Source organism: Emydura macquarii, unplaced genomic scaffold (genome assembly GCF_026122565.2).
Source record: "Emydura macquarii macquarii isolate MOO-44397 ecotype Brisbane River unplaced genomic scaffold, CSIRO-AGI_Emac_v2 contig_1146, whole genome shotgun sequence".
Lineage (NCBI taxonomy): Eukaryota > Metazoa > Chordata > Testudines > Chelidae > Emydura > Emydura macquarii.
Window position 1 is genome coordinate 6,638,970 of NW_027131283.1, and position 22,727 is coordinate 6,661,696.

A 22,727-nucleotide genomic window follows, 5' to 3' on the forward strand; every position below is an offset into this window, starting at 1 on the left:
GCGTACATATACTTTTCATTAACTCTTAACTTTGAATTTGCTAACAATAATGGTCATGCATTTAGATGGACAAATATTTTTGCCCAGTTAAGTCTAAAAGTCTCTCTTACATTGCACTTGCAACAAAGGTTAGTATTTGTAGTTGCTGGCTCTCAGAATTTGAGAGATTTACATTACCAATTAAAAAGTATAGCTATGTTAGACTTTGGCAGTTAAAGATGACCAGCAATGCTAAACTTCATAAGTTATTTTTCTTAAATTCGTGATGAAAAGATCCTCAAAAGCTCTGATTGATTAAGTAGGAAGAGGGGAAAAGCCAAATGGCTAAATAATCTTGACCTAAAAATGTTTTATCAAGTGACCCAATAATTTTTTCGAGCTGCAGTATGTGATGTGCTATCACTAGACATGAGAGTAAGCCCAATTTTCAGTTTGTTTGACATCTGTATCAGTCTCTGAGGGGAAAAAATATATCAAGCCAAAAAATAAACCGCCTTTCCGTAAATGTTTTTCTTCGAGATGTGTTGCACATGTACATTCTGATGTAGGTGTGTGCTTGTCCCAAGCACAGCCGCTGGAAATTTTTCCCTCAGTGGTATCCGTTGGGTCGACTCCAGCGCCATTTGATGTCACGCGCTCATAGTACCAGTATAAAGGGCTCTGCCGACTCCACACCCCTAAGTTCCTTCTTTCCATCCCACTCTGAATAGGGGTAGGAAGGTGGGTCTTGGAATGGATGTGTGCAACACATCTTGAAGAACAGTGATGGAAAGATTAGTAGCCATTTTTTTTCTTTGAGTGCTTGCACATGTCCATTCCAATGTAGGTGACTCCCAAGCATAGTACAGATGAAGGGTTCACAGTTTACTGACATGCTGACTGCAACACCACTCGGCCAAATCCAGCATCATCACTAACTTGCTGAGTGACAGCATAATGCAAAGCAAAAGTGTGTACTGATGATCAGGTTGCTGTTCTGAAAATGTCCTGGATAGGAACTTGCATTACAAATGTTGCTGAAGATACTTGTGCTCTTGTAGAATGAGCTGTCAGGACTGGCGGAGTAGGAACCTTTCTCAGGTTATAACACATGTGGATGCAGGAAGTGATCCATGATGAAATTCTCTGGTCTGAGATGGGAAGACCTTTCATCCTGTCTGCCATGGCCACAAACAGTTTAATAGTTTTCCGAAACTGCTTGGTCCTTTCTATGTAAAAAGCCAGTGCACGTCTAACATATAGAGAGTGGAATCTCTGCTCTTCCCTGTTGGCATGTGGTTTTGGATAGAAAACCGGTAGGAAGATGCTATGGAACTGTCAAACCACTTTTGGAAGGAAAGCTGAATGAGGATGCAATTGGACCTGGTCCTTGAAAAATACCATGTAAGGTGGATCTGATGTGAGGTCACGGATATCCGAACTCTTCTGCCAGAAATAATGGCGACTAAAAAGGTCACCTTCCAGGACAGATAGAGCAGGGAGCAAGTTGCCAAGGGCTCAAAATGGGGGCCTGTCAGTTTTGACAGAAACAGGTTGAGGTCTCAGGGGGGGATTGGTTGTCGCACCTGGGGATACAACTTTAAAGGCCCTTAAGAAACTGATTGGCAAGAACACAGATTGGCCGTTCACCATGTGATGAAAGGCTGAGATCGCAGAGGTGGAAGGCTGAGGTGGACTTTAATAGAAGCTGTGGTTAGACCTTGCTGTTTCAAGTACAGTAAGTAGTCCAGAATGAATGGTAGCAATGATGAGACATTGCTCTGGGAAGACCAGATAGAGATCTGCTTCCACTTTGCCAGATAAGTAGCTCTGGTGGACAGCTTCCTGCTTTCTAGGAGGACTTCATGAACCTGCTCTGAGCCTGCTAACTCTGTGGGATTCAACCATAGAGCTTCCAGGCCATCAGATGGAGGGATGCAAGGTTTGAGTGATACAGACGGCCCTGGTCCTGAGATATCAGGTCTGGATATAGAGGCAAAAGGATTGGTGTCTCCACCAAGTGGTTTAGGAGAGTGGCGAATCAATGCTGGCACGGCCAGGCAAGGTTCTATCAAGATGACTCGAACTCTGTCTCATTTGATCCTCAGCAGGACCTGTGTATGAGTGGAATAGGAGGAAACACATAGAAGAGATGATCCATCCAAGGGAGGAGGAAGATGTCTGCTAAAGATCCAGGGCTGTGGCCCAGGAGGGAGCAGAACTGGAGACATTTTCTGTTGTGCTTTGTCACAAATAAATCTATCTGGGGAGTTCCCCACCTCTGGAAAATGGCTTTCACGACATCTGGGTGAAGGGACCACTCATGGTGGTTGGAGAAGGATCTGCTGAGGTGATCCACTAGCTTGTTTTGCATTCCTGGCAGGTAGGAGACCTCAAGATGAATCAAGTGGGCTATGCAAAATTCCCACAAGCAAATAGCTTTCTGACACAGCCCCGTCTGTTGATATAAAACATTGCTGTTGTGTTGTCTGTGAGAACTAGCACATTCTTGCCTGCCACATGAGATTGGAACGCCTGACAAGCCAAGTGAACTGCCCTGAGCTCTCTGACACTGATGTGTAGAGAGAGCTCTTCTGGAGAGCATAGGCCCTGATTTCTGAGGGAGCCCAAGTATGCAACCAAGCCCATAGCTGATGTGACCATAATGAGGGATACTGATGGTTGGGGTTGAGTGAATGGGATGCCCACGCAAACCATCAGCAGATTTAGCCACCAACTGAGGGAGGTGATCACTGATGAGGGGACCATGAGGACTGTGTCCAAAAGGTGTCAGCTTGGCAAGTATACCGACACCAGTCATGCCTGAAGAGGTCTGAGTCAAAGTCTCACGGCGCAGGAACTTTAGACAGTTCCTTGCTCTAGTGATGAAGTGGTCTCCGAGATGCTTTATGAGCGCTACTATTGCCTGGAATCACTGACCTTCAATATGCAGATGATTGCGTCATCCTCACACACAGACAGGCTGACCTGCAAAGCACCCTAAATATTTTTGCAGATTTATGACAGCCTGGGTCTCTTTCTCAACATTGGAAAAACCAAGATACCCCAGCTCTCACCTGCACAAACTACTCTTTGTACTCCACAAATCACCATCGGCAGAGAACCCCTGGAAAATGTGGACCATTTTCCATACCTTGGCAGCCACCTCTCTCAAACAGCCAGCACTGACACAGAAATCAAATACAGGATCCATTATGCCAGCACATCCTTTGAAAGACTACTTACAAGTCTTCAGTGACAGAGATCTGCAAACAGGCACCCACATCTTTGTCTACAAGGCAGTTGTCATCCCGACCCTCCTCTATGGGTGTGAGACCTGAGTGACCTATAGACAACATCTCTAGCTGCTGGAGTGGTTCCAACAGCGTTGCCTTAGGAGGATTCTTTAGATCAGTTGGGAAGACCGACACAATAACATCAGCGTTCTCTGTGCAGCCAACATCAGCAGTGTAGAAGCACAGGTCATGAAACATCAACTCCATTAGGCTGGCCACTGTATAAGTATGCCTGACACTTGCCTCCTGAAGCAAGTCCTCTTCTCTCAGTTAAGTCATGGAAGAAGGGCTTGCAGAGGACACCAGAAGTGCTTCAAAGGCATACTGAAAGTACACCTTAAAAAGGATGGTATCAATCCAACAAACTAGGAGGACTTGGAACAGAACAGAACATAGTGGTGCCATACCATCAGAACATAAGAATGGCCATACTGGGTCAGACCAATGGTCCATCTAGTTTAGTATCCTGTCTTTCAACAATTGCCAGTGCCATGCACCAACCTACACCCATTTTGAGGAGAACAGATGTGCTCATGAGACAAGGAAGTTACAAAGGAGGAAAGAGAGGACACAGCACTTTAGCCAACAACTATGTCTCCTCCAAGATTACACCTGTCACCTCTGTGGAAAAATCTGCAGGGCACAAATTGGGCTCATTAGCCACCTAAAAATAATGAACTCTTTGTGCAGACATCATCCTCATGCCGACGGACAGCCAAAAACTATAGTCATCATAAGACGGCACTATATCTGCTCCTGCCACTGCCTCACCAGGAAAAGAGGAGGAGAAAGCCTGCACCAGTGGAGGCACTGTTCCTCGTCTTCAGCACCAGACTGGTCTCGCTCTGCTGGCTCCTGATAGTATCAGCCTCGGTATCAGAGCCTGGATCTGGCTCTGATTGGAGTGGTGGTAGAGTTCTGGTCTCCGACACCATCAAGTATGATTGTCTGGATTGGGGCCATTGCCATGGAGGGAAAGCCAAGGGGTTCCAGAAGGTCTACTGTACTGGCATTTGCTACTGCCCAGGGGACCACACTGCGGGTGGGATGCCTTGATTTGGGTCCATTGTAGGATAGTTCCAACTCGAGTGTTGGGGCCAGCTCCTGCGTGAGGCATATGACTCCCCCTCTGAATCCAACTCTTGAGGACTCCCTGTTTGGAGACCAGGGAGGAACAGTGCCCATCGGTGCTGAGGAGGAGGAGACCGGGGATGGATCATCTCCGGCTTGCCTTTGGAAGGTACCAGGGGCCTTGGTGCCATGATAGCCTGGTCCTTCCTTTCCGCCAGTGTCGACATCATAGAATATTAGGGTTGGAAGGGACCTTAGGAGGTCATAGTCCAACCCCCTTCTCAAAGCAGGACCAACACCAACTAAATCATCCCAGCCAGGGCTTTGTCAAGCCACACCTTAAAAACCTCTAAGGATGGAGATTCCACCACTTCGTTGGTAACCCTTTCCAGTGCTTCACCACCCGCCTAGACCTTCCCCCACTGCAACTTGAGACCATTGCTCCTTGTTCTGTCATCTGCCACCCCTGAGAACAGCCTCACTCCATCCTCTCTGGAGCCTTCCTTCAGGTAGTTGAAGGCTGCTATCAAATCCCCCCTCACTCTTCTCTCCTGCAGACTAAATAATCCCAGTTCCCTTAGTTTCTCCTCATAAGTCATGTGCCTTACTCCCGTACTCATTTTTGTTGCCCTCCGCTGGACTATCTCCAATACATCCTTCCTGTAGTGGAGGACTCAAAACTGGACACAACACTTCAAATGTGGCCTCACCAGTGCCGAATAGAGGGGAATAATCACTTCCCTTTATCTGCTAGCAATTCTCCTACTAATGCACCCCAATATGCAATTAGCCTTCTTGGCAACAAGGGCATGCTGTTGGCTCATATTCAGCTACTTGTCCACGGTAATCCCCAGGTCCTTTTCCGAAGAACTGCTGTTTGGCCAGTTGGTCCTCAGTCTGTAGCAGTGCATGGGATCCTTCCAGCCTAAGTGCAGGACTCTGCACTTGTCCTTGTTGAACCTTATCAGATTTATTTTGTCCCAGTCCTCCAATTTGTCTAGGACATTCTTTATCCTCCAGCATATCTACCAGTCTTCCCAGCTTAGTCGTCGGCTCTTGAATAGCCAAGGATGCTGGTACTAACATGGAGAGTAGATCTCTTGCTGCAGAAAACACCTTTGGCGTGGAGGGTACCTCCAAAGCACTGGTAACGCGGCGACCCTCTCGTGTTGGCAAATCTATTGGTTCTGGACTCAACAGCACCCCATCTTCAAAGGTGCCACATGGGTTTCTGGAGCCGTGAAGTGACCTGGCATGAGTCGCACTCTACTACTCTCTCCATGCCCCTTTGACCTCGGGGTCAAGAAACATCCTTTGTTTGTCATCTTCTGCTTTTTCCTCAGCACTGGAGATGGTGAACGGTCCTGAGGTTCTGTAATAGCAGTAGGAGCACTTCTTCTCAGCACCAGAGATGGTGACTGGTGCCGAGGTTCTTGCGTGATGGTAAGAGCATCTCTCCTCAGTACTGGAGATGAAGAAAGATGCCAAAGGTCCTGAACAATGGCAGAGGCGCGCCTCACTGACACCGAGGTACTAAGTGCTGAATCTGAATGTCCTGGCTCTGAGGGAGGTCTTAGTGCTGCCTCCATCATGATGGACTTCAGTCTAGTGTCCTGATCTTTTTTGTTGCGGGGCTTGAAGTCCCTGCAGATATTGCAGCGCTCCCAAATGCGAGCTTCCCCGAGGCATTTAAGGCAGCTAGAATGGGGGTTGCTCAGAGGCATAGACTTGTGATAGGAGGCACAAGGCTTGAAATCCATCGACTGAAGCATTCTCTGGCTCCAGGGGCGGAGAACAAACTCTGCTAATGGAGAACAGCTAATTCTAACGAACTACTAATAAAACTTAACAATTATGTAAACAAACTATATACAATAACATTGAAAAGTCCACTGAGAGAAGTACTTGCAAAGCACAAGGACAGAGTAGTTCCAGAAATTATCATGTACAGTAAAAAGGAACTGAGAGGGCTTGAGGTCGTCGGTGCCTTTTATACCAGCGCTATGAGTGCATGACATCAGAGGGTGCAAAAGCCAACCCAATGGATACCACTGAGGGAAAAATTTCCAGTGGCTATACTCGGGGCGAGCACACACCTACATTGGAGTGGACATGAAGCACTCATAGAAGAAACTCAAGATTCCACCACAGGGCTCTATTGTATTTCTGGCTGTAGACTAAGTTTACTCTTCCTACTCTAGTACAGACCCTGATAGAGGGTTGTGATAATTCTGCCAGTCCTCCCCAGAGATGAATCTCTCCTGTAGTATAAGTAGCACTCAAAGTGGGCTGAAAAAAGTGGACAGTCTATAATTTTCTACAAAAATGAAAGCAACATAATATCTGTCTGTCACCCATCCCCCTTCAATTGTGTCCCCTCTAGCCTTCACATTAATTCTGCTACACCCAGCCTCACCTCTGTCATTCCTGCAGCTCCTCCACCCCCATCTCTCTCAGGGCTGGTGTGGAGGCTTCAGAAGGTCCTCTCTCTCCCTTCCCAAGCTGTGTGTTTCAGTGAGAGAAAGGTGAGGAAAGAGAAGCAGAGCAACCGTCCCATTGCTCTGAGAAGAGGAGGGAACAGAATTTGAGCTGTCAATAGCTGGTAGGATTTTTTTTCTCCCCATCTCCTACTGTGGGAATGGTTTTGGCACCTGGGAAGAGTGGTAAAGAGATTTGCTGGTTCCTGGTATTCAGAGGCATCCCTTCCTGGAACTTAGAGGAAAGGAATGTGGTTTAAGAACATAAGAATGGCCATACTGGGTCAAACCAATAGTCCATCTAGCCCAGTATTCTGTCTCTGATAGTGGCCAATGCCAGGTGCTTCAGAGGGAATGAACAGAACAGGAAATCATCAAATGAGCCAATCCCTTGTTGTCCACTCCCAGTTTCCGGCAAACAGAGGCTAGGAACAATCAGAGCATGGGGTTGCATCCTTGCCCATCCTGGCTAATAGCCATTGATGGACCTATCCTCCAGGAACTTATGTAGTTCTTTTTTGAATCCTGTTATAGTTTTGGCCTTCACAACATCCTCTGGCAAGGAGTTCCAGAGGTTGACTGTGTGTTGTGTAAAGAAGTACTTCTCTTTGTTTGTTTTAAACCCGCTGCCTATTAATTTCATAGGGTGACTACTAGTTCTTGTGTTATATGAAGGAATAAATAATATTTCTTTATTCACTCTCTCCACCAGTCAAGATTTTATAGACCTCTGTCATATCCCCCCTTAGTCATCTCATTTCCAAGCTGAAAAGTCCATCTTCTGGAATTTTTAGAATTCATTTATACATAAAATATAGCCTGTAAATCAGATTTGGGTTCATTTTAGGGACAGAATCCAAGTTCTTAAGAAGAAATAGGTCACCCATCCTTACTCTAGCTTCTTACAGAGATCAAATACATTTTGTCAAATCAATAGCTTTGAAAACCTGTTTGATTTAAAAAGAGTGCTTTAATACAAACAGAAATTATAATGTTCTTTCCTCTGTCTTCAGTACTAAATCTAAAATGTGTGTGCTAGTTTCAAAAGGTGTATGCCTTACCTATTGAAACCTGTGTTGTTCAGATCAACCTGAGAAATGCTTATTTATGTATTTAGTTTATCTGCAATATGCCTGAAATGCTTGCATGCTTTCTCCGTAAATATTCCAAATGTTTGGCTATATACTAGCCCCACCTACTGCTGATTATTTTCAGATGTGCAAAAATCCCCAGCATCCATGTATATTTATTCTTGTAACTGCTTTCAAAATGGCATTCATCTCTGACTCCATGCATAGCTGTCTGAACAGTGGTTTTTGGTTTTAAGTTATTGAACTTTATGCATATAGCATGCAAGTTTTTGAAAATTTAGCCAAAAATACATAAAAATATAGCATATAATTTCTAAGCAATATAAAGTCACACCTGCATTTCTTGTATTTGAATATGTTATTTAAATTGTGTCAGTGGATGATAATGAAACTTCTGTAATACTTTTAAAAACAGGATGTGCTACGCTAAAAAGAAATAATATCTTGTAGGCTTGTTTCATAGTCTGTAGGTGGAAAACATAGCTGAGATCACACTTCTTAAAATATCAGTTAAATTGATTACTGTACAATACCTGTCTGTCTATACCCTGAATGGCTAGAGCTGTTGCTAAGCGAATACTGTTTAACCAAAATTAAAAAGTCAATATAAAGCAAGTTAAATTAGACTGCCTTCTTTTTTCACTTCTGTCTTCTGATTCAACTGTTGTTTCAAATTCTGTGTAGCCTTTGTGGGAAGGCTTCCATTGGGAATTGTGATGGCTTAAGTAAACAGCTTCTTGACAGTTACTTATTAAATAAAAATGTTTATAAATATCTTGGTTTAGTGACATTCAGATGTTTGCAGAATAATAATAATGGGAGCAGTGCCATAGAGAGTCATACAGTGCCTAGACCAAAGTGAGGGAGTGAGACTAGGGGTCACTCAGTGACCCATTGCCTAGCAAGTTCAAGAGTGGCTATGATGAACTCTGAAGCTCATCTTCTTTTCTTTGGCGATAGGTGGATCACTATGATGCAAGGCCTTGTGGGAGTGGTTTAAAAGAGGAGAAATTATTGGTGGAGAAATATGTGAAAGGCCCATTGATTCAATTGCAAAAATGTCTCCATCAAATTTTAATACATGTACAGTAACAAGTTGCCATTCTTTGAATGTCTCTTGATAAAGTATGGGATTTATTACTTGGGGGATTACAGTGTCTGACTGTGACGATTGTATTTCAGAAAAACAACATGTAGGGTGTTTGCCAAAATAGTGGTTTAGTGCAAGTACAGTCATTTAACAGTTAGGGGTAAACTAACTATTCTGCACTCAGGGGATTGCTGCTTCTTTCCCTGTACTGTTGAAATAAAGCTTGTACTTGGATTTTCTGTTTTGGAAACTAGCCAGGTTTTGATGGGAGTGGAGACAGTTTTTTTGAGTAATTTCATCTTTGAAAGAGAAAACCAGGAGAATTAAAAGCAGTTGGGAGTGTTTGGGATGCCAGCAGAGTCAGTTTGCTCCTGCCTCACACAAACTGCTGTATCCCCTGGTGGTCAAAATGAAGGCAATAAGAGAGATGTAATATGAGGATTGTGAGGACTGTGACATAGCAGACTAGACCTTTTTCACTAGGCTCTTGATTTTTTCCTCACTTTATTCAAAAGAGTAATGGAAGGAGGAAATAAAGCTTTATAAACACCATCTGAACAGAATTCTCATTGTTGGGTTTGTGCTTCCTAGTGCAAATCTGGTTACACTTCTATTGTTTTAAAATCTTTGGCTTTCTAGGGCAGCAGTAGCAAGGTAAAGTGCTAATTAGGCTCCTACTGGCCATCAGAGCCATCCTCTATTTATTTGTGAGACTGATTAAACCACCATTTGCATAACTAGAATATCCATCTGAAGTGCTCTCTTATTATCCTTTTGGGTTGTTGGTCATTTGATAGAAATAGACTACTTCTACTTAAGAGGCTGCACGATTAATAACCTCTGTGGTACTAGAATTAGAAAGCTATGTGCTTTTGTTAGATTTTTTTTAATCTCTTTCCTAAACTGGATAATCAAATACAACATAGAAGATTATTTCCTTTTTTTGCTGTATTTATTGTTCCTCTATTTGCAGTGGAACTGCTTTTAATTGAATTGTGAAATACATGAAATATTGATGTTTTTCAAACCACTAGCAACTTCAACTTTTTTCTCCATGTAACAGAGTTTGTTTATTTTATTGCAGGATTTAGTGGTCCGTGTTGTTTTCATTCTTGGCAATTTAACAGCGAAGAACAACCAGGCCCGTGAACAATTTTTTAAAGAGAAAGGAAGTGCTGACATTCTGGTATCATTATTCCAAACTTACAGTGAACTTGATGTGAATGCAAAAAAATGGAAGCATGAAGGAGAAGAAGAAAACAAAACAAAACAAAAGCACCCTTCAGAAGCAGAAGATGTCCTTATAAAACTGATAAGAGTGCTTGCCAATCTCTCTATTCATCCTAGTGTAGGTGCTGCTCTGGCAGCTAACCATCACATTGTGACATTGCTTGTTACGGTGCTAGGTAAAGAAGTTTGTTTTTTCATGTATTTTTGTTCAGTCTGTCAGGCAGGTACGGTACTTCACTACTTCAGCTTTTGTTACTGGGAGAGCCTTAATTAAATCTGCCATGTTGTTGAAATACCAAAAATCAATCAGCTAATGTTAATAATTGCAGCGTATAGATTAATTTATTTTAAACAGTAGCATAATTGTCACCTTCGTACTAAACATTACAGTCTCTTTCCTGCTAGGCGTTGAAAGGAACTTCATGCATTGATCGGATTTATAGATCAGACTGTTAAGGATAAACCAGACTACACAAAAAGATTGTAAAAATGGGGAACTTTTCTTTTAAACATGTCTCTCACTGAAAACTCACATAGCGAAACTAACTTCTCACCCTAAATAAGTGGAGGATTGTTTTTTTTAAACAAAAAGTTTGTAATTAAGGACCTCTTTTTTTCAAGCCCGTTCTGCTTGATTCTGCCCTGGTACAATAGAAACAATCTGCAAAACTAACCTGCCAATATATTTTAAATATTATTCATAGAATCATAGAAGATCAGGGTTGGGAGGGACCTCAGGAGGTCATCTAGTCCAGCCCCCTGCTCAAAGCAGGACCAACCCCAACTAAATCATCTCAGCCAGGGCTTTGTCCAAATCAGTGGGAGTTCTGTACATGAAGAGGATGGAGCTTTTATTGGCATTTCTGAACAACTTGCTGCTACTGGCAGTTATAACTCAACTTGCTGAAAAATGGAATAGCTTGGCATACTAGCAGCACAATGCCTGGAACTGTATAAATTGTTTCCATCCTGCTTTTATATAGGTTTATTAGCAAGAACAATTTCAACAGTGCCACTATTCACAAAATCTTTATTACTAACAAACAAAAACTTGTAGCAGTATTAGGGTGTGCTGTAGCTGTAGTGCAAATGTTATTAGATACACTTAGAATGGAGGCAGCTACCACGTAGCGTTCAAACTAAATGCAGTCCTGCTGTGCCACTCAGTGTTACTACAGAAGTCCAGGCCTCAGAGTCCACAGCCTCTAATATTAGAGTTGGTTGAAAAACAGGATATATTTTTCATGAAACCTTTTGTCCAGCTCTATCCAGCAGACAATAGTTTATCTTGGGTAGGGCAATCTGTTTCACTTTATGCAAATTAGTTGTAACCCCCTATAGTCCAAGCAGATAATCAATATGACCCTTGCTTAGTCAAAGTTTGGGTGCCGCAACACAATCATTGAGGCTGTGAATTAATTTTGCTGTTGAGCTGTAATGAGTATTCTAAGGTAAGGCTGATATATATTTTTTAAATATCAGAGTACAAGTCAATTGATGACTGTGAGGAGCTGATGATCAACGCAACTGCAACAATCAACAATTTATCCTACTACAAAGTGAGAAATTCTGTAATCCAAGACAAGAAACTCCACATTGCAGAGTGTAAGGTTTTTAAAAATCAATTCCTGCTGTATGTCTTTTAGAATATCTGGGTAAGATGTGTATTTTGGTTATGTTAGGGCATTGTGGAAAAGAGTATTGAAAATATTTTCTGGTGTACTGTAGAAATTTCGTAGGGCCAAATCTTTTCCATAGCTGAAGAGAATTCCTGCATGCATCCAAGGCCAGACACTCATCCTTAGAACTCTGTGAAAACATTACATTGTGGGCAAAAACAGCCTTTCTCCCCAAAAAAGTCACTTACTCACCAGATTGTTTTCTATATGCGATTTTTGGTAGAGCTGTTTAAAACTTTAATATCTGAAGTGTGAAAATAGTATTGTGGGGTTACAGTTTTTTGTTGTTTTTTTTTTTACTCCAATTCAGATTACTCAATTTACAAGTAAAAAGGTGGTTAAAAAGAACAAACCATCATTCCTGGAAATTAGATCATGATGATGATGATAATGAAGGGAGTATGGGAGTTGTGATAGTGGTGCCTGGATGCTGCGCATCTGATTTTGGGGCCTCCTTGTGCTAGATACTGCACATACAGTAAGAGTCCCTTCCATGAAGAACATACAATCAAAACAGACAAGACAAACAAGGAGTGAAAGGGGGGCACAGAGACAGGAAGTGGCTTGCCCAAGACTTTATTTATTCAATGGCAAGCCTTCAGTTTAGGATTGCCAACTAGCAGGCTCTCCTGGGCAGATATAATTTCAACCTGTGGGACTCTCTCAGACCGTTCGCTGAGGCCCTGCCCCAGTACCAGGCCATAGACTTTAATACTATCATGGAGGAGGATACCACAATAGCGAGAACAGTGCTCCAGATGTCCTTGGATGCGGCTGACTCAGCGGGCAGGGCTATAGCCTCCCCATTTCTATGCGAAGGTGCTCATGGCTGCAATTCTCAGGGCTGTCCCAGGAGGTGCAGCAGTCCATCCAGGACCTCCCCTAAGGGTCGGCCTTATTTTCGGACCAGACTGATGCGAAGTTGCACGGTCTGAAGGACTCCAGGGCCACACTTTGCTCCCTGGGCCTTTACATGCCCCGGTTTTCTAGGTGTCAGTCATGCCCCCAGGTGAACAGCAGCCAAGGTCTCAGCTCAGACCTTTCCAACCCTATAGGCAACGGGACAGAAATAGGGGGTTTAGAAAAAGGAATCAGCCCCCTAGTTCGTCCTCAGTCCCCAGCAAGGGCCCCCCAGGAGGTTGGGCAACCAAAGGAGACAATTTTGATGGTGTGCCCAAGGGTGGTGCCCCAACTGCTCTCCTGGATCCATCCCGCCCCTTCCTCAACCGGCTAGTGCCCTTCTACCCTGAATGGGCCAAAATCACTTCGGACCATTGAGTCCTTGGGATAGTCTCGGGGAGCTATGCCCTGCAGTTTGTCTACTCCCCCCCCAACAACCCTCCCCCTCTGTCCCTCTTCAGGTACCCCTCTCACGAGCAACTCCTCTTACAGGAGGTGGACACCCTCCTCAACCTGGGAGCGGTGGAAACGGGCCCTCAAGGCAGAAGGGGAAAAGGGTTCTATTCAAGGTACTTCTTCATCCCCAAGGCGAAGGGGGGTCTGAGACCCATATTAGACCTGCATCATCTAAACAAATATGTCAAAAGACTCATATTTCACATGGTCTCCCTAGCTTCCATAATCCCTTCCCTGGATCCAGGAGACTGGTTGCTGCCCTCAATTTCAAGGACGCATATTTTCATATATCTATCCTCCCCAGCCACAGGCACTTTCTTCGCTTCATGGTGGCTGGCTCCCACTACCAGTTTACAACCCTGCCCTTGGGCCCATCTTCGGCTCTGAGGGTGTTTACCAAGTGCATGGCGATAGTGGCTGCCCACCTGAGATGAAAAGGTGTGCAAATTTTTCCTTGGTTGATTGGTTGATCAGAGGCAGGTCCAGGTCCCAAGTGCAGAACAGCGTGACCCTCACTTGCTCCATGTGCAGCAGGCTGGGGCTACTCATAGACGAACAGAAGTCCACATTAACCCCAGTGCAATGAATAGAGTTCATTGGGGCTACCCTGGACGCTTCTCAGGCCAGAGTCTTCCTGCCTCAGCCACACTTCGAGGCAATGGTCTCCATCATCTCCCAGCTGCACCGATGCCTCATGACAACAGCCAGGCACTGCCTACAGCTGTTAGGCCACATGGCGGCCTGAACGTACGTAGTGAGACTTGCTTGTCTGAGACTCAGACCACTTCAGGCATGGTTAGCCTTGATATATGCTCCAAGCAGACACCCACTGGACTGGGTGGTCACAGTCCCCCTGCCCGTCCTAGCCTCCCCAGACTGGTGGGGACTCCCCAGGCAGTGCTGAAGGGCGTTCCATTCAAGGAACTAGTCCCGTTGGTCATCCTAATTTCCGACGCTTCGGACGTAGGTTGGGGGGCCCACATCAGCGCCAACCTAGGCACTCAGGAGATCTGGTTGAGGGAGGGGAAATACCTGCACATCAATGTGAAGGAGCTGAGGGCCTAGCATGCAAGGTGTTCCTTCGATTTCCTGACAGGCAGGATGGTGCAGGTGCTGACGAACAACACCGCAGTCATGTTTTACCTAAACAGGCAGGGGGAGCGCGCTCCTCGGCCCTCTGCAAGGAAGCTATCCATCTGTGGGACTTTGCCATGAAGCACGATTTCCACTTGATGGCCTCTCACCTTCCGGGAATGAGGAACAATGAGGCGGACCGCCTCAGGAGGTTGTTCCTACCCCACCACGACTGCTCAGTACACCCAGAAGTGGCATCTATGATCTTCCGGAAGTGGGGCATTCCCCAAGTGGACCTGTTCACGTTGGCCTGGAACAAGAAGTGTCCACGGTTCTGCTCTCTCCGGGGTTTAGAGACTGGGTCAATTTCCGATGCGTTCCTCATGGACTGGACAGGGAACCTCACGTATGCGTTCCCGCCCATTCCGCTCCTGCTCAGGGTCCTACTGAAAATAAAGAGGGACAGAGTGGACGTCATACTAATTGCTCCAGCCTGGCCGAGACAGCACTGCTTCAGCATGCTGCTGGACCTCTCGATCGCCCCATCCCTGGAGCTCCCGAGGCGGCATGACCTTCTATCCCAGGACCATGGTTGCCTCTTGCACCTGGACTTCCTGCACCTCACGGCCTGGAGGCTCTGTTGCTGACGGAGGGCGAGAGAGCCTGCTTGGTGCAGGTCCAGCAAGTACTGCTTGGCAGCAAGAAGCCTTCTACACAGGTTGTGTATTGGGCTAAGTGGCGACAGTTTACCTGTTGGGCGGAATCCCGGGGTATCCCGCCCAGCCTCTCGCCTATACAGGCGATCCTGGAGTACTCCAGGGTCTAGTGTTGGCTTCGTTGAAGGTTCACCTGGAGGCCATTTCGGCCTTCCATCAGCCACTAGAGGAGGAGATCACTGTTCTCCCATCTCATGTCGGTCAGGTTCCTCAAGAGGGTGGAGATGCTTTATCCACAGGTCCGTGACCTGGTGCCTCCCTGGGATCTCAACCTGGTCCTCTTGAAACTCACAGGGCCCCCTTCAAACGCATGGCTTCATGCCCTCTGCTCCTGCTTTCATGGAAGGTAGCCTTCCTGGTGGCCATTACCTCAGCTAGGAGGGTCTCCGACCTCAGAGCCCCTTTATATGGTGTTCTATAAGGACGAGGTTCAGTTGAGGCCGCATCCAGCCTTTCTGCCTAAAGTGGTTTCCCAATTTCATTATAATCAGGATATTTTTCTCCCCATGTTTTTTCCCAAACCTCACGGTTTGGAGGAGGAGAGGAGATGGCACTCACTGGATGTGAGACAAGCCCTGGCCTTCTGCATCGAGCGTACAAAGCCGTTCCGGAAATCGATGCAGCTCTTCGTCACAGTAGCTGACTGGATGAAAGGCTCACCTGTCTTCACCCAGTGCATCTCCTCATGGATTACATCATGCATCAAGTTCTGCTACAAGCAGGCAAGGGTGCCACTTCTGGGAACCATCACAGTACACTCAACCAGAGCTCAAGCTTTGTCTACAGCCTTCATGGAGAGAGTGCCCATGCAGGACATCTGCAAAGCCACCACCTAGTCGTCGGTGCATATCTTCACGTCCCACTATGCCATTGTCCAGCAGGTGAGAGAGGACGCAGGATTTGGCAGAGCAGTGCTGAGGGCAGCTCACCGGTAACTCCGACCCACCTCCAAAGGTATTGCTTGTTAGTCACCTATAGTGGAATGGATATGAGCAAGCACTCAAAGAAGAAAACAAGGTTACTTACCAGTAACTGCTGTTCTTTGAGATGTTTTGCTCATGTCCATTCCACAACCCACCCCCCATCCCCTCTGCTGGAGTTGGCAGAAAGAAGGGACTGAGGGGGCATAGGGCCGGCAGCACCTCATATACCATGGCATGTGCGCAGGGCTCCAGGGGGCGCCGGAGCCGGCCCTATGGGATCTGCTAAGGGGGGAAAAAGTTCTGGGTAACCGTGCACGGAGGCGTGCACACACCTATAGTGGAATGGACATGAGCAACACATCTCGAAGAACAGCAGTTACTGGTAAGTAACCTTGTTTTTCACTTAAGGCTGAGCCACAGTTAAGTCATCTCTAATATAGCAACATCCAAAGAAAGGATGTGAATGAGACCAAACTCTTCTCTCTCTTCTCTGTGGGGAAAGGGACGAAGGGTGGAAGGTTCTCATTGACATACTCCCTTACCTGAAGAGGGGAAGGCTTCAATGGTTCTGTCTTTCACTGCAGAAGATTCCTGTAAAAACTGATGAATGGTGGCTCCTGCAGCACTCCTCGACTGTGCACTGAAAATTAACAGGGAAATTCATGACTCTTAGGCAGTGCTGGAGGCCAGTTTGTTTTTGCTGAAAATATAATGGTATCATTTGAGGTATTCACATAAAACTGCTGAACAGAAAGCAGCCAGCAGAAAAAGCTTTCAGACTAACTGCAGTGTCATTGTTGCCATTTAGGACACATCTGCATGTTATTTCACTGGCAGTAGGGGTCAAGAAAGAGGACTGTGGACCTCAAGTGATTTGTGAGCTACATGAATTTCCAAGTGTTTGGCCTTTAGGGGGAACTTCAAAGAACTTCCTGAATATTTATTTTTAAAAATTCATGATATATATATATATACTGTCACTCAAGTTATTTATCCCTACTCAAACCCTACTCCTCCTTTCTAGGAAGTGTTAACTAAACAGATAATTAAAATGGAACCTACAATACATGTGCTCTAAACATCATCCCTCCCTCCCTTTCTTTCTTGTTCTTTCTTTCATTCTCTCCCCTCCCATGTATAAATTGTCCATTTTGTTTGTAAACTTTTCAAGGCAAGATTCTCATTTATCTGTAAAGAGCCTAGCAACACATTTGGTGCTATATAAATTATAAGTAATAACTGTACCTTTTTTGTTTCTCTGAAATAGTGCTTCTAAAACTGCTAATGAGCAGCAATATGGATGGAATTCTGGAGGCTGTGAGAGTCTTTGGCAATCTTTCCCAATATCTTGAAATCCGTGACTTCATCATACAGAGAAAGGGTAAGTTACTATTTTGTTAATAGCTGACACAGAATCACTACTTAGATAGGCACCTGTGCCAGTCAGCATCTATAACTTGAAACATACAAGAATGCAATCTTAGCCAATGGTTTGGATGTAATATGGAACTGAAAATCCAATAGCCACAGCATAAACAGCATTTATTGGTTTAATTTATATGAATGTTCTTAAAACATAGATAATGAGTGGGGCAGATACAGTATTCTTCACTTAAGAAAAAAAAAAATCTACAACCGCAGAAATTGTTTGTTCTTTAAAATAATAATAAGCAGTCTTGAACTTTTTCCCCTGAATCCCCAGATTCCTAAAGTTCAGTTTGACTAGATGTCAGCAATGGTTCTGTGTAAAATGAAATTCCATCTTAAGTATTCATAAGCATTCACATTTGTGGCTCTCTGGTACCCACATGTGACAGTGTTTACAGTACTCTGTGACATGCATCTTAAAACATTTATCAACCTCACCAACAACAGAGGTCCCATTTGCCTCTGGTGAGGTGGAAGATACCAGCATTCTCATCCCATTTTTTTTTCTTTTCATGGCAGAGGAGCTTTGGGCAAGTGTCTGCTCTTTGCAATCTGGAGAAATTATCCTGTAAAAGTTTAACTAAACACTACCTCTGTCTAAATTTCTTGGACTATACTGACATCTCTCTCTTATCTGGAGCTCTGCCCCAGGCTTGGCGCATGTTCAGATGTAGTTCTTGCTAGGCACAAAGGCCAAAATTTTCAAACTTGGGTGCCTGACATTAAGTACCTAAACCCATTTTTAGGCATCCAAATATAAGTGGCTTGATTTTTCAGAAGTGATAAGCACCTGCAGCGCCTACTGAAGTAAATGGGATTTCATCGCTTGTGGTGCCCAGTGGTGGTTTTATGTACCTAATTTTAGGTATCAGAGTTTGAAAATGTTGGCCTTACAATTCATTCCAGTATCAGGATGTAGCACTGCTAAATTAAAAATAAACTGAAGTATTGGTTTAGTTTCAGACTGGCAAAACCAACAGTAAAAATATACCAAGTTAATATGAAAACACAAATATGAAAGTCAACCAGAATTCCTTTTGGAGGATTAGGGGAACCAGTAATCAAACTTTATGGGGTAATGACTGATATCCAATCGCATAGACTACTCTAGCAACATTACACCAACATGTCATCAAATAACATTTTCAAGTAGTTTTGCATGCTTCAGTTAATGCTTGTTACTGCCCTCTAAGTATACAAATGTAATAATTACAGTATAATGCAAGTCCATATTTCTTGACGATTTTGTTTCCTGCTGTGCAATCCAGTATACAAGTTCATGATTGCTTTGCTCGATGCCAAACATCAAGATGTCTGCTTTTCTGCCTGTGGAGTTCTGCTAAACCTTACTGTGGATAAGAACAAACGAGCTATACTAAAGGAAGAAGGAGGAATTAAAAAGTAAGTTGAGGGGGAAAAAATCCTGATCAGGGTTATCATGTGTCTTGATCACAATGAAGTGGCTTTAGATCGTGATTCTATGTTATAAGTAGTTGTTCCCTGTCTGGATTTCTGCTGTACTTTCCCCATTCTCTGTTTATGCAAGTGCCTCCCCAAGTCTGAGTATGGAATTGTGCAGATGATTTCATAAGAACATTCCAGTTTTTGGCAAATAATCTAATTTTATTGTTTAATTTCCAAATGGAGGAAATAAGAAAGCATAATCTATTTTTATGTACTTTTTTTTTTTTTGGCATTTAGATGCCATTCAGGCTTGACTCCATATTGCCACACAGTAGACTAGAGTTTGATTCTCCAAGTTCAATGTCTTGCTCCTTGCTAGAGGTTCAAAGTTCATTAGATATAGTACACTTGTCCCATAGCAAGAGCACCATGCATCACTGTGCACCATCTCTTCTAACAGAGTAAAGGAACATCTTTGATATAGTCTCAAAAGAACCTGTAGTAGCACCTTCTCATCTCATGAGTGCCCCATGTCTGGGTCTGGTCATGGTGTTGCATGAGATCCTCGTCTCCAGCACCTTCTGGGCTCCCCTGGGACCTGCAATGGCCTCTGTCAGCCTACATCTTCTCCTGACTCTCCCTTTGCATGATCTGTGATTTGGCCCTCCAGCCAAGTCCCATGAAAGTCTAAACCACTTCCAAGGTAGCACAACAAGTCCAAATGAAAGTTCAAACAAATTTTCAAACATATAGCCCTTCCGCCCCTCTCAGACTTCACTGTAATTCTCTTGTTGGCTGTACCTGAGGGATTGCCCAGTAATAGTCTAACGTGGTCCTGGAGTGTTCTTCCTTCATTGTGTCTGTTAAATCATATCCCAGGACTTCTCTCCACCAGAGACACCTGTCTCTTTTACAGTCTACTTATGAGGCATAACTCTGGCTCCGCTAGCCAGGAGGACTTAGTTAATCACACCCTCCCCCAGGTGTGGCACATGGCTAATTGGGGTTCTCTCCCCTGCCTTCCAGGTGATAGGGTTAAGTCCCATCATATAGTCTCATTCAGCTCACTTTGTGGAGAGAATATTATTGCAGGGTTGGTCCTGTAGAAGGAAGGTTGCTTATGAGAGAAAGGAGCGCACTTTTGAAGAGACAGAAACAACAAAAATTCATGTCCAAAAACTATTTGGCTGTCAACTTCAGTCTTCCCCCAAAAGAACATTTCCAGTAGAAAACAGTGACATTCTAGACAAAATTGTCATATGAAAAGAATCCAGATATTAAAAAATAAATGTACCTTTGGGGTTCAGTAATGATTTACAGAACAAGATAGTAGTAAAAGCTTAATCAAAACCCTCCTTAACGTGGAGTCCAAACTTCTTGCAGCTTGTTAGCTGAGCCCAGCCAGACCTCTTGTTAAAGCAAGAGCCCTCTCTTGCTTGTATAAACTCTTATAGCTCCACTGCCCAGCCCACTTTATTGAAGAGCACTACTGTGATAATGCTGCCAGCTGACTCCTCCTCTTAGGATTTGACTTCACTGCAAAGCTAGCCTGGGCTCTTACTTGGGTGTTGCCCCTAACACACTTCTATCATATCCTCCCTTAGTCATCCCTTTTCCAAGCTGAACAGTCCCAGTTTTTTAAATCTCTCTTCATATGAAATCTGTTCCATACCCTTAATCACTTTTATTGCCCTTCCCTGTATCTTTTCCATTTCTAATATATAATGTTTGAGGTGGGCTGAGCAGATCATTTATGAATATATTGAACAGTACTGATCCCAGTACAGATCCCTGGGGAACACTGCTATTTACATCTCTCCATTTTGAAAACTGACCATTTATTCCTACCCTTTGTTCCCTGTCTTAACCTGATCCACAAGAGGACCTTCCCTCTTATCCCATGATTGCTTAGTTTGCTTAAGAGCCTTTGGTGAAGGTCTTTGTCAACAGCTTTCTGGAAGTCCATGTACACTAGATACACTGGATCTACTGGATCACCCTTGTTCATATCACCAGTGTTGACCCCCTCACAGAATTCTAATAGATTTGTGAGGCATGATTTCCCTTTACAAAAGCTGTGGTGATGTTACCCCAACACATGTTCATCTATGTGTCTGATAATTCTGTTCTTTATTATATTTTCAACCAGTTTGCCTGGTACTGAAGTTAGGCTTTCCCCTATGTTTTTTAAATCCTAACTGGTGGGGATAGTTGCTAAAATTATATATCCATAGAAGCAAAACAATCAGATACTGTAGAATCCACTGCATGTTACCACCAGTTACATAACTGATGAGTTCAACCAGAAATCAGTCTCTGGCCTGAAATAGGCGAAGTGAACAAGTAAATCATAACCCCCGGCTTTCCAATGGGTGGGGCTATTAAGCAGTCTATTGCCCCTGTCCCTCAGGCAGGGTGGGGCAGGCAAAGCAGTCTATAGCCCCTGGCCTTCCAACAGGTGGGGCAAGCAAAGCAGTTTACAGCCCCCGGCCTACAAGCCGGGCAGGGCAGGCGAAATAGTCTGGAGCCCCCCTGGCCTTGCAGGTAGGCGGGGCGAGCAAAGCTTGGTATCATCGGGCAGCTCCTCAAGGTCAGGGCAGGATTCGGGGTTTTTCCCACCCAGTGGTCTTGGGTGGCTCTTCCTAGCTACTAGGGCACGGTGGCCCTCTCCAGTCGCTTGGGCCCAGTGGCCCGGGCAGGCCTTGGAGGCTGAGGTCGGTGGGGTGGTTGCTCCGAAAAGCCACAGGGCCTTGGCTCAGGCACAAGACTGCAGCCTCTGGGAAGACACGTCTGCCTCCGGTGGCAGCTTCCCCCTGACTGAGCTACTAGGCCAGCCTTTCCAACTTCCCTTTTCTGTTCTGGCTCTGCCCCTTTTCTCCTGGGGTATTCAGCCTGCAGGGCCTTGTTCTACCCAGCAGGGGTGTCGGGACCCTTCCTCGGGCCCAGGCTCCGAGGAAGGCCACAGCGCCTTGCTACAATACCAGATAAATTTTTGGACTCAAGAGAAAAAGCATCATCAGAAATTAGAAAGTTCCAGTTGTGAATACAAGGCATACGTATGACACAGGAATACACTTTCCTAATTTGTACCTGCAAACCCTGGTACTTGCCCCTCATGTTTGAACCATTATCAGAACATTGGGCTTTGTAGTCTGTTATTTTTAAGTTCCATGGCTTCTAGCTGCTACAAGTTCTGCTTTAGAAGGGCCTTTGACATTCAGGAATGTAAAAAAAAGACTCTTTAGTAGATGCTATTTCTTCATGCACTTCTACATACCAAAGAATCAGAGACATTTGTTCCATATGAAAACAATCCAGTGTACAGTCGAGCAACATTGCGTTTTTGTTTTTTTTTGTTGCAGTTTTCACTTCTATCAGAATTTGTTTAAATTTTGGACCCAAAAGTTGAGATAACTCATTCTGGGTGTCTTTACTAGATAATGCACATTTCCTGCCTTCACTTTATCCAAATGACCTGCCGAAACAGGATTACACATAGCAACTCAAACCCTCTAAGGAACCATCTATTCCATCTCTCTCCCAAGTGTTCAGCATCACCTGAAAATGGCAAATTTGTTTCACCAAGAAATAGGATGATATGTAGAAATTGCTGTAGTATTAAATGCCAGCGGTATTTCTTTCCTTCCATTTCCTGCTGCAGCTTTTCATCAATAGTCACAGAATTCTTGAGACAGTTATGCAGTTCTTTCCAGGCTAAGGAACAGTTCATATCACCCTCTGATGCCTCATGCTTCCTTAGTTTAGTTTAGTTCCAATTTGACATACCATTTATTAAAGCTTCTTCATATTTAGATGGCCTGGGACCCACAGCTCGACAAACAGACAGCATAGAAAACATAACACTCTGTCCCTTGCACAGAAACACGCCATCCAGCTCTGACTGACAGTTTCT

At 44.5% G+C, this 22,727-nt stretch overlaps 1 protein-coding gene across 3 annotated transcripts in view; it reads left to right on the forward strand.

Moving 5' to 3' along the window:
• Positions 1 to 22,727, forward strand: part of ARMC2 (armadillo repeat containing 2) — a 134,775-nt gene that overhangs the window by 105,182 nt on the left and 6,866 nt on the right. For all 3 annotated transcript variants that reach the window (XM_067546567.1, XM_067546568.1, XM_067546569.1), the window contains 4 exons: positions 10,089 to 10,410; positions 11,717 to 11,839; positions 17,250 to 17,363; positions 18,679 to 18,811. In XM_067546567.1, the coding sequence (XP_067402668.1) occupies positions 10,089 to 10,410; positions 11,717 to 11,839; positions 17,250 to 17,363; positions 18,679 to 18,811 (692 nt within the window). The remainder of the gene's footprint in view (positions 1 to 10,088; positions 10,411 to 11,716; positions 11,840 to 17,249; positions 17,364 to 18,678; positions 18,812 to 22,727) is intronic.